The 13,017-nt window shown below is 47.8% G+C and overlaps 2 protein-coding genes across 2 annotated transcripts; one reads left to right on the forward strand and one right to left on the reverse strand.

Moving 5' to 3' along the window:
* Nucleotides 1-744: 744 nt before the first annotated feature.
* LOC134614327 (histone H2B 1.1) lies at nucleotides 745-1,125 on the reverse strand. Its single transcript, XM_063457978.1, has one exon. The coding sequence runs from the start codon at nucleotides 1,123-1,125 to the stop codon at nucleotides 745-747; it is 381 nt and encodes a 126-aa protein (XP_063314048.1).
* Nucleotides 1,126-1,425: 300 nt separating this feature from the next.
* Nucleotides 1,426-1,818, forward strand: LOC134615419 (histone H2A type 2-B). Its single transcript, XM_063459938.1, has one exon. The coding sequence runs from the start codon at nucleotides 1,426-1,428 to the stop codon at nucleotides 1,816-1,818; it is 393 nt and encodes a 130-aa protein (XP_063316008.1).
* Nucleotides 1,819-13,017: the final 11,199 nt, after the last annotated feature.

A 13,017-nucleotide genomic window follows, 5' to 3' on the forward strand; every position in this document is an offset into this window, starting at 1 on the left:
CAAATTATATGGCAGTCGTTTCCACCTGAGTATGAAAGGGTTAAACTATATGCATTTTATCATCACAAAATACTGCTTAATGAAACTGCAATCAGTATGTGGCCAGGAAATGGCGGGAGAGGAAAGTGGAAGAACAAAAAGCTGCTGTGACAGAGCCAGCAGGGGGACTATATCGTGCAGGATTTAAACTTCGCCATTTTGTAACCGACTTTCCCGCTTTAAAAACGCCATGCAGAGAACGCTGAATGTATAAATTTGGTAATAAATACATTATAAGAGGGAAACAGACCCACCAAACTCCTAATTTTAATTTATAAAGTATTCATTGAGATTGATATTGCTGGTTTGATCCATGATATGTATTAAACAAAAAGTAACCATTGCAATCTGTATACACGAGATGGCAGCATTGTATAATTTGTGAGAGAGGAGTGTGAATGGAAACACGTTTCATGTGTAAGCTAGATTGATACATTATAATAGTTTCAGGCTGTTGTATCTTTTAGTATACTTTATAACCAGCAGAATAAATGTTACACTATAGGTTCTGCCATTGAGAGTGTTTTACAATTTATTTTAGCTTGAAGAAGATTTCAAAATTGAAATAGTGTAACGCGACAATCGATTACTTTTTACATTTCGCACATAGAGAATACTCTCGTAATATAGTCACAGCTCTCTCGTGGATTGTGTGGGTGGCTCTTAGAAGAGCCTTTGTGTTATTAGAGTTTGGGTGACGGGTCTTTACTTGGCGCTGGTGTACTTGGTCACTGCCTTGGTGCCCTCAGACACGGCGTGTTTGGCCAGCTCTCCGGGCAGTAAGAGCCGTACAGCGGTCTGGATCTCCCGGGAGGTGATGGTGGAGCGCTTGTTATAGTGAGCCAGACGGGAGGCTTCCCCTGCGATGCGCTCGAAGATATCATTGACAAAGGAGTTCATGATCCCCATGGCCTTGGAGGAGATACCGGTGTCGGGGTGGACCTGTTTCAGCACCTTGTACACGTAGATGGCATAGCTCTCCTTCCTGCTCTTTCTGCGCTTCTTCCCATCCTTCTTCTGGGTCTTGGTCACGGCTTTTTTAGAGCCCTTCTTGGGTGCGGGAGCGGACTTGGCTGGTTCAGGCATGATGATCAGAGAAATCTTACGAAATTTCCAACAGAATAAAGAACACGTTCCCCAGCTGCTCTATATATAGAAGCCCTGGCAGTAAAGCCTGACCTGTGTGCATTTTCTATTGGTTCGTTCAGTAAGAGCATTGAGCATGGAACGCGGTAACCTACAGCGATTGGTTACTTTCTGAGTCGGACGCTGATTGGTGGCTTTAAAATGCAACCAATTAGATTAGAGCTCGCGGTATCTGAGATGGTATAAATAGCCGTGCAGGGGGCGCCAAGGTCTAGACGATAATTCGATTTCGTTTTGAAAATGTCAGGAAGAGGCAAACAGGGCGGCAAAGTCAGGGCTAAAGCCAAGACCCGATCATCCAGAGCAGGTCTGCAGTTCCCAGTCGGCCGTGTCCACAGGCTGCTCAGAAAGGGCAATTATGCCGAGCGGGTTGGAGCCGGAGCTCCGGTCTATCTGGCTGCAGTGCTGGAGTATCTGACCGCCGAGATCCTGGAACTGGCTGGGAATGCAGCCCGAGACAACAAGAAGACCCGCATCATCCCCCGCCATCTGCAGCTCGCTGTGCGCAACGACGAGGAGCTCAACAAACTGCTCGGAGGGGTCACCATAGCCCAGGGTGGGGTATTGCCCAATATCCAGGCTGTTTTACTGCCCAAGAAAACCGACAGCCACAAGCCAGCCAAGAGCAAGTAACTCCACTGTCCCTCAGCTCCCAAACTTACACAAAGGCTCTTTTAAGAGCCACCCACAATCCCCAGAAAGAGCTCACACTGATATATGACTGTATGGAGGTGATCACTGTCTTGCTACATTCTTATACGGTTATTCACTACAGTGACACGTCAAAGGGAATTTAGTATTTAAGGGTCTAATACCTCTTTTTTACAGTCTCTGTAATTCGGCTAACGAACTAAGTGATGCTTTTCAAATTTCCATTAAAACACACCTAGCGGACTTTCCCTTTCTAACCATTGCTATTACTACTTGTTATACACTGGGGAGTCTTTAGTGAAACACAAGAAATCGATCAAAAGCGGATTAATAGTTAAGTCACTATTGTGAACAATAGGAAAGTGCTGCATATCATTATAAGGTGGAAGGAAGTAAAGACTCCAATCCATCCCGATTTTCACACATCGGTAGATTCAATTAAACTTGAGATCTTTTGGGGTTTTTTTGCCTCAATTTTATAATTCAGGTTTTAGTGAATGAGCATGCCTCTCTTTCTACTGGTAATGCAAAAGAGGGCGGCAAATTCCAATTTCAAGTGACTTCCAATCATGCCACAAAAAAAAAAATCTCAACTCCAAAGCCAGTCAGATTTCTCCTAGGTGGGATTTAGTCACACCATATGGCCATGTGGGGGTCCTCTCCTGCTTCAAAATAAGCCAGTATGCCATACGGTGTAACTAAATTCCGTATTGCCAAGATAGGTCTAAGTAAGTAGTATTGTAAGATTTCATGCTGTATTTTGGGATGTGCTCTCCTTCACATGTACAAACCTTTTGGAAATGTATTACTGTTCTGCTTTAATTGTACTACGTTGTTTATTTTGTTTTCCATATTTCTAAACACTAAAAATATAGATGAACCAAAAACCCTCTCCCCTCCCCCTTTAAAAAAAAATAAATAAATATATATTTATTCTTGATGTGGTATCATTCAAGTAAGACACATAAAGTCATAGCTTTCCCATATTTTGTAAATTCTAGTAGGCTTAAATTTGTATACTTTCATATCACTAGAAATGAGGCAAATCTAATCAACATGAGGTTGAGGGTCAATCATCAAAGCCTGGGCCTCCTCCCTATTTTCTTCTCCCTTGCACAGTGGGTCAGCTAACTGCCTCCATCCACACATCAGGACATGCATGCACACATTCACACGGCAAGGGATTTTATATACCACTCGAGATAATATTCTCAAAGCCAAGCGACTTTTTCTAAAAATGGTTTTCACTGAGACCTCATTGTGGGGCTGGACTATTCACGGTCCACAGACCCAACCCATGGGCAGCCTAGATTTCCTTTAAAACAGCCTTCTGTCCTCTAGGTAAGCCCACTGGTGCAAAATGGTAGAGGAGGGGTAGTCTCAATTAGGGTCACTACAGGCCACCTTTCCCACACCTGGCTTACACACAGGTTCCCTCGCCCACAGGCCATCATTCCCAGCTATTTAAATACCCTCCCTCTCACAGGAAAAGTACAACATTAACTTTCACAAGGTAAGTACAAAAGAAAAAATGCATTACTGTAAAACCAAAAATAAAAGCAGGTTGTGTCAAATAGACAGTGTGTCTGGGAAAACAAACAGCCCCAATGCAACCCATATGCCAGGCCGGGTGGTTTATAGAGGGTCTTGGCTCTTCTCCTCACCACCTCGTCTCAGACTGATTACGGCTTTGGGTGGATCTACATTCACCCTCGATAGTCGTAGAGGCGTCAATTGAAGGGTGCAAGTGACTCTCCAGCCGACAGTGTTGACACAGAATCTCCTTGAGGCACCCACCACCAGAGTACCTGCATCTTCGCCACTCCATCAGGACGGAGAATGGCAAATCATCAAATATTTTATTTATTTTTTAAATTCTTTATTTTTGTTGAGGCATGTGATTATGGGGGTACAGAAAAAAGAGAGGGAGACGTTCAAGAGTTGTACAGGATGGGGTCGTCATAACATATTGACAAAGTCTCCTATGATTATCAACCTCATTTTATATATATATAGTAACATGCTGTGGCTAAATACTGTTATCTCTTGCTTTAATACTGTAATCTCTCGCATTGATACTGTTTCCTCTCGCTTTAATATTGTTATCTCTCGCTTTAATACTGTTATCTCTCGCCTTAATACGGTTATCTCTCGCTTTAATACGGTTATCTCTCGCTTTAATACGGTTGTCTTCTCGACTTAATACTGTCAACGTATAGTAGCTTACATGCAAGGCTGTACTCGGTTGGGACAGGTTAATTATTAAACGTTAGGTTACATGCTAGACAGACATATTATATAATAAAGACCACTGACTACCAATTGTATTGTAGTCAAGGATAGCTATAACAAAATGAGGGTATGTTAGGCTAGGTGATATACAGTGCTCTGCATTAATGTTAGGTACACACAAATATATGTATATTAACAGCCGCATAGTTACTCTTTCAGGAGATGGAATTACCCTTGTGAGTACACTTTTGATGGGCAGTCAGTGGTCGCCTGCCAAGGGACCCCCCTAAATATATCTCGAAGCATTTAAATAAAAGGGGATATAAGGACTGCTATGGTAGTTATAGTCCCGATGTGTGTCATGTTCGTATGGTGGCAGTCCCTGTATGGGCGATCCAGACGAGTGTCTGTCTTAGGCGGGAAAAGAGTCCCTGTTGCCGTGCCGATCATCGTGTACAGTATGGTGGCTGTAGGTGGTTAATCCGCGTTCGTTGGCCCGCATGCAGTGTGGAAGGTAAGGTTAAGTTGTTGTCCCTCTGTAGTGAGGCTAGTGGGGTATGAGGATGTGCTCGCCTGTTCCTGCTTGGCGTCCTTCGGCAGTCCGTCCTTGAGAAGTCAGAAGGGAGGGTGCCTCAGTCAGCCCTCGGGCATGGATAGCTGGGCATGCAGTCTCCGCCATTTTAAAGGTGGACTCTGCGCTCTGTGGTCTCTTGTGAAGGTGCCGCTTCTAGCCGGTGCTGCCCGCAAGTTTATTCTGTGCAGGGGGAGCGGTGTGGGTCGCTTCTGAGCCTCACTGCCGGTTTTGGTGCCAGCATCCTTGGTCTCCGCCATCTTGCACGCTGCGCTTTGGTGCTGGATCCAGGCGGCCCTGCTGCTGCTCCCGGGATGGTCGGGGCATGCGGGGGTGGGGACCGGGATCACCCCCCCGGTCCATGGGGGGGGGGGAACGGGGCCACAGCTCCACGGGTCTGGCTCCTGTCTGAGCACCGATGAGCAGGATAGCGGGGCAGCGACCGTCTGCCCCACTCACCGCCGGAGTAGGCCTCGTTGATGCCAGTGAGGATTCATCCCCCAGGGGACTGAAACCGGTCGGGCCAGCCTCACCCTGGGTCCGGTACTCTCCACCCGATGTGTTTCACTGATTTTTGTCAACTTTTTATGCCAAAATAAACTGATTGCTTGTTCTTCCGTTGTAAATTTCGGGAGCTGGTCTGACATGCGACCATCTCGCTCGGCGGCCTGGCCCTGCCCCCATCATCAAATATTTTAATATGAAAGTCCTCCATATCAACAGTGGAGTGGGCATCTGGGCCCACTGTTTCTTGTGCCCCTCAGGACCAGATATTTTTATGTCGATGTTGTGCTTCCAGTGATGGTACTGTGCGGTTAAGCCTCTGGACCTGTTGGGAGATCTTATCGTTTGTGTATGGGTCACAGTCAGTAGTCCCTCTCGTTCCTCCTCTCGGTATTTAACGTCGCTAATGAGTCGATTCAGGCTGCCTATTTCAGTTTGCTTTCTGCTAGGTCTGCTTTCCTAACCGCTTGTAGATCCTACAGGAGCTTTTCAATGTTCCCTTTAGCGGAGGGTGATGTGGCGGTATACCCTCTCGAGAATGGGTTACTACCGCCTGTGGTCGCCCCTTCCTAGTTGTGCCCAGTCCTAGAGTGATTATAGCTGCAAACCAGTGATTATAGTATTTTGCAGGAAGGCAAGCGTGGTATCACCCAAACACTAGTCGAGACTTAGGGAAGGGTAAACAAGAACTGTTTATTGTAGGAAAGATACAAAGTATTTATGCACAGGCATCGCTGTGTCTGGGAGATAATGGTATCTCCCGGACACAGGAAGCCGAACACACAAAAAACCCAAAACTCACCCAATACAGTAACACAACCCCATGCCATACATCACCAAATAGCTCCTGGTCCCAGCTATAATCCCTGCAAATAGCGGGGCGATCGGATGTACAGAGCCAGAGAAATCATCATATAAAGTCTGGGCTTAACACTCTGTACATTCTCACAAATAGTTCCACTTGGTTTAGGCCTGTAGAGTCAAACTACACGCCTAAACCATGCAGCAACCAATCAGCACTCACAGAGGGGAGGAGTTACAAGCTAAGCCCTTGAGGGCTCGCCGACCAATCGTGATAAATGGCGCAAACAAGTTTGAATGGCAGCTCCTTCTCCTATTGGTTGGCATGGATTTCCCAACCCAAGATAAGCTTACCCCCAAGGGTACAATTCAGCTCCCATGGAGTTATGAAAAAAATATTGTGCAATAGCGGAATTGACTTCCGCATGGCTGATTCAGGGCAGTTGCCCGATGTGCATGACATAATGGAAGTCAAATTGAGACAGAAATGTTCCATCTAGTGATTTGCTGCCGCATTCACGGCTTGCCAACTACTCGCGATGTAGCCCCACTTTCTAGTCGCATGTCTCTGCACCCTCATCAAGTGGCTCTGCTGCTCCTTCACAATGTCACTGTCCCATTGTCCACACTGTCACTGTCCCACACTGTCAGACTACTCCCTCTCCCACAATATAACTGCCCCAAGTTGTCACACTGCCCCCTCCATCACATTGTCACTGTCCCATTGCCCACAGTGTCACTGTCCCACTGCCCCACACTGTTAGACTACTCCCTCCCCCACAATGTCACTTACCCAAGCTGTCACACTGCCGCCTCCAAACACACACTGTCCCCTCCACCACAATGTCACAGGCCCCAAGCTGTCGCACTGCCAACTCCCAACATACACTGTCACGCTGCCCCCTCCACCACAATGTCACTGCCGCAAGCTGTCACACTGCCACTCCCAACACACACTGTCCCCTACACCACAATGTCACTGCCCCACTCCTACAATGTCATTGTCCCACACTGTCACACTGCCTCACACTGTCATTGCCCCACACTATCAGACTACTCCCTCCCCCACAATGGCACTGCCCCAAGTTGTCACACTACCCCCTCACACACACTGTCACACTACACCCTCCACATACTGTCACTGCCTCCCTCGGCCCCACACCCCACTACCTCAACCCTATAACCCCCAGCCCTCCACACAGCACCCCATGGCTACCACAGTAGAGCCACATCGCACCAACCCTCGCTGTTTACCCTTGTAAACAGCCCAGGCATTACAGGAACAACTGCCCCCAGCAAATCCGGATGGAGTGGAACTGACCCCCATCTAACCAGCCCTGAGCCGGAGCCCACTGTGAAGAGGGAAACCGTTACGGGGGTGGTCCAGGCGCAACCCAGGAAATTTGGCCAGTGCTTCATGAGATGGCCCCGGTACAAGCTGTGGAGGACAGCCATGCCGAGCATAGGCAAGTTGTCAAAATAAATGGCAAGGAGGCTCAGGGGCTAAGAGACACGAGGGGCACTCTGACCCTAGTACAGCCGCACCAGGTTAGCACCACGGCAAATACCGGCCGGACTGTGGCTGGTAGAGTCGCCGGCGGAGCCATCAATACACAGAGGTCGGCATCATGCAAGACTTACCGGCAGAGGTGTGAATACATACACACACACACACACACACACAGATTTCTGAATGCACACAGGCGTTGCTGAATGCACACAGGCTGATTTATACACGTACACACAGACTGCTGAGTCCATACACACAGACATACAGACATACAGACTGCTGAGTCCATACACACACACACAGACATACAGACTGCTGAGTACAGACACAGACTGCTGAGTCCATATACACACACAGACTGCTGAGTCCATACACAGACACACACACACACACACAGACTGCTGAGTCCATACACAGACACACACACACATACTGCTGATTCCATACACACACACAGACTGCTGAGTCCATACACACACACACAGACATACAGACTGCTGAGTCCATACACACACACACAGACATACAGACTGCTGAGTACAGACACAGACTGCTGAGTCCATATACACACACAGACTGCTGAGTCCATACACAGACACACACACACAGACTGCTGAGTCCATACACAGACACACACACACACACACACATACTGCTGATTCCATACACACACACAGACTGCTGAGTCCACACACACACACACACATACACAGACTGCTGAGTCCATACACCCACAGACTGCTGAGTCCATACACCCACAGACTGCTGAATCCATACACACGCACAGACTGCTGAGTCCATACACCCACAGACACACAGGCTGCTGAGTCCATACACAGGCAGAGACTGCTGAGTCCATAAACACACACACACACACACACAGATTGTTGAGTCTTTACACACATACAGACTGCTGAGTTCATACACACACACAGACTGCTGAGTCCATACACACACACACAAACACACACACACAGACTGCTGAGTCCTTACACACACACAGACTGCTGAGTAGGACTGCCATCAGAAATTTTAGGGCCCCTGACACAGATCAAGATCTGGGCCCCCGGGGCCAGCACCAAGTCCGCCCACAAGGATGAAGTGTGTGTGTATAGTGGATGTAGAATGTGTGTCATGGATGCAGTGTGTATAGTGGATGTAGAATGTGTGTAGTGGATGCGGTATTTGTGTCATGGATGCAGTGTGTATAGTGGATGCAGTATGTGTGTCATGGATGCAGTGTGTATAGTGGATGCAGATTGTACATTTAGTGTAATGTATGTAATGTTTGTATGCATGCATTAGATGCAGAGTGTGTGTGTAGTGAATGTAGGTGTGTATAGTGAATGCAGAGTGTGTGTTTTTGTAGTGGATGTAGTGTGTATAGTGAATGTAGTGTGTATAGTGAATGTAGTGTGTTTGTAGTGAGTGCAAAGTGTGTTTAGTAAATGTAAAATGCAACTAGTGAGTGCAACGTGTGTATAGTGAATGCAGTGTGTGTGTGTTTGTGTGTAGTGCAAAGTGTGTTTAATGAATGTAGTGTGTGTGTGTGTGTGTAGTACCGAGCGTGTTTAGTAAATGTAGTGTGTAGTGAGTGAAATGTGTGTGTATAGTGAATGTAGTGTGTGTGTGTGTAGTGCAAAGTGTGCTTAGTGAATGTAGTGCAAAGTGTGTTTAGTGAATGTAGTGTGTGTGTAGGGCAGAGTGTGTTTAGTGAATGTAGTGTGAGTATGTGTAGTGCAGAATGTGTTTAGTGAATGTAGTGTGTGTAGTGCAAAATGTGTATAGTGAATGTAGTGTGTGTGTGTAGAGCAAAATGTGTATAGTGAATGTAGTGTGTAGCGCAAAGTGTGTTTAGTGAATGTAGTGTGTGTGTAGTGCACAGTGTGTTTAGTAAATGTAGTGTTTGTAGTGAGTGCAGAGTGTGTTTAGTGAATGTAGTGTATGTGTAGTGCAGAGTATGTTTAGTGAATGTAGTGTGTGTGTGTGTGTGTGTAGTGCAGAGTGTGTTTAGTGAATGTAGTGTGTGTGTAGTGCAGAGTGTGTTTAGTGAACCTAGTATGTGTGTGTGTGTAGTATTTTTTTTATTTGTGTGTGTATATTTCAATTTTATTCCCCCCTCCCTGGTTCTTACCATGCCAGGGAGGGGGGAGATCGCATTCCCTGTTGGTCCAGTGGCATGGTGGAGGGTGCCAGCCGCGGTACATTGAAGAGGGGGCCCAGCAACACACACTGTCTTCCTTTCCAGCTCCCCTCTGACTAACTCTCGCGAGACAGGCCTGCGTGCTGTGCGCTCTGGCGGCCGCAGGAAAGTTAGACAGAGAGCAGCTGGAAAGGAGGACAGAGTGTGCTGCTTTGCCCCCCTCTGCAATGTACAGGTAGCAGGGCGCCCTCTGTGCACGTATATATAGCGAAAATCGCTAGATATATATATGTGCACATAATGAATGTGGGGCTCGGGCCCCCCAGGACCGCCGGGCCCATGACAACCGTTATGGTTGTCATGCCCTGATGGCGGCCCTGCTGCTGAGTCCAAACACACACACACACACACACACACAGACTGCTGAGTCCAAACACACACACAGACTGCTGAGTCCATACACACATACACACACACACAGACTGATGAGTCCATACACATTCTGCTGAGTCCATACACACACACACACACACACACACACAGACGGCTGAGTCCATACACACACACACACACAGACTGCTGAGTCCATACACACACACACACACACACACACAGACTGCTGAGTCCATATACACACACACACGCACACACACAGACTGCTGAGTCCATATACACATACACACACACACAGACTGATGAGTCCATACACAGACTGCTGAGTCCATACACACATACACACACACACAGACTGATGAGTCCATACACAGACTGCTGAGTCCACACACACACACACACACACACACACACACAGACTGCTGAGTCCATACACACACACACACAGACTGCTGAGTCCATACACACACACACACACACAGACTGCTGAGTCTATACACACACACACAGACTGCTGAGTCCATACACACACACACACACACAGACTGCTGAGTCCATACACAGACACACACACACACACACACAGACGGCTGAGTCCATACACACACACACACAGACTGCTGAGTCCATACACACACACACACACACACACACAGACTGATGAGTCCATACACACACAGACTGCTGAGTCCATACACACACACACAGACTGATGAGTCCATACACACACAGACTGCTGAGTCCACACACACACACACACACACACACAGAGACTGCTGAGTCCATACACACACACACACGCACACACACAGACTGCTGAGTCCATATACACACGCACACACACAGACTGCTGAGTCCATACACACACACACACACACAGACTGCTGAGCCCACACACACACACACACACAGACTGCTGAGTCCATACACACACACACAAGCTTCCTCACTAGCAGAGACACACACACACCTGAGCACATCAAGCCTACCTGTTGCTGGGGGTCAGACACTCAGACATCTTCTGGCCTTTGCAGAGCAGCAGCATGGGCTGCTGCTTAACGGCAGGGGCGGGGCTTATTTTCGGGAAGTGGGGCTTCATTTGGGGCGCGGCCTGTGCCGGGGAGCCTGTCAGTGCTCCCTCCGGCCACAGACAGCCCCCAGCACCGCTCCAGCTCCTCTCTCCTGCATACCCTCGGGCTGTCACACACTGTTACAGCCCGAGGGAATCGAATTTAAACACATGGACAGCAGGTTGCTGGCATTTGAGGGGGCCCAAGGGGGGGCACAGCATGATGTAGGGGGGGGGGCATGCCCACCCCCAGCGACACCACTGTAGCCTGTTGCGGCTAAGGCTTTCTTCAGCGCGGCCAGTGACACACCTCCGAAACTCAAGAAGTATGAACGCAGTCACTGAGTGCTATATCCACATGATCCCACTTGCTTGCCCGCATGGCTTTCACGTTCCCCTGTGGGGCATCGCCCTACCTGCTCCTAAAGGAGCCATAATCACTAGCCGGGGAAGCTGGCCAGGCATGAGGCTCCTGGATCCTCCCTGGACAGTGATTATGGCTCCTTCAGGAGCAGGTAGGGCGTTCCCCTGCAGGGGAACCTGAAAACTATGCAGGCATTCAAGTGGTCACATGTGGGTATGGCGCCCTTTCTACCCATTTGCCGGCGAAACACCTCCCCTCCCTGAGTGCCAATTGGTGCAAATTGGTTCATGGCCTTTCTCCTGATTGGCCATCACGTGGTTGAGATGCAAAGTTTGAATCCACCGGACAAAATCAAGTGATTCTGTGGAGCTATTTTCGGGTATGTACAGAGTCTCAAGCCCAGACTTTGTACGATGATTTCTCGGGCTCTGCACATCCGATAGCTCCGCTATTTGCAGGGATCATAGCTGAGACCAGGCGCTATTGTATGGCATGTAGGGTTGTGTTACTGTACAGTGTGTATTTTTGTGGTTTTGGTGTGTTCGGCTTCCTGTGTCTTGAGATACCATTATCTCCGAGAGACAGCGACGCTTGGGCGGGCTTATGTTTTCATGTTGCTAGGGGTCTGTGCATAAAGACTGTGTATCTTGCCTGAAATAAACAGGGTTTTTTTCGCCCTTCACTAGGTCTCGAATAGTGTTTGGGTGATACCACGATTGCCCTTCTGCAAGCGGCTATAATCACTGGCTAGCAGCTCTAATCCCTCTAGGGCTGGGCACAACATGGAAGGAGCGACCACAGGCAGTAGTAACCCATCCTCGAGAGTATACCGCTACACCACTCTCAACAACATTCAGACGTCTATGAGGCAGGTGTTTGTTAATACCCCAAAAGAGGCGTTTTTTGACGGGGTTTGTCAGCAACGGGGCCGTGCCACCGGCTGCTTTTGGTCTTCAAGCTCCTGAAATATTGTGCAATCACCTTCGTTATTATTATTGTTAAGGGTTCCTAGGCTATTGTCGCCGTTCTGTACAATGGCATGGGCAGTTCCCTCTTTCTACTGCCAATACCTCTCCCTATACAACCAAACATTCTGCAAGCACTCCCTGCTGCTCTATAGCATTGTCTTCCTACCTTTGAGTCATCAGAAATAATCTTATGTCCAAGATGCATTATCTTGCCCTTATCCACATTCAATGTCAGTTGCCACAACTTTGACCATTTTTCTAGTTTACCTATACCATTTGCCATTTTGCTTATCCCTCCTGGAACATTAACCCTGTTACATATCTTAGTAGTGTCAGCAAAAAGATATATCTTCTGCAATATCACTAATAAAAATATTAAAGAGAATGGGTCCAGGTACAGATCCCTGAGGTACCCAACTGGTGACAAGCCCATGCTCGAATATACTCCATTAACTACAACCCTCTGTTGCCTGTCACTCAGCCACTGCCTTGCCCATTCAACAATATTGGAATCCAAACTTCAAGATTTCAGTTTATGGACAAGCCTTCTATGTGCAACAGTGTCAAAATCCTTACTGAAATCTAGGTAAGCAATGTCTACTGCACCACCCTGATCTATTAATTTA

Source organism: Pelobates fuscus, chromosome 6 (genome assembly GCF_036172605.1).
Source record: "Pelobates fuscus isolate aPelFus1 chromosome 6, aPelFus1.pri, whole genome shotgun sequence".
Lineage (NCBI taxonomy): Eukaryota > Metazoa > Chordata > Amphibia > Anura > Pelobatidae > Pelobates > Pelobates fuscus.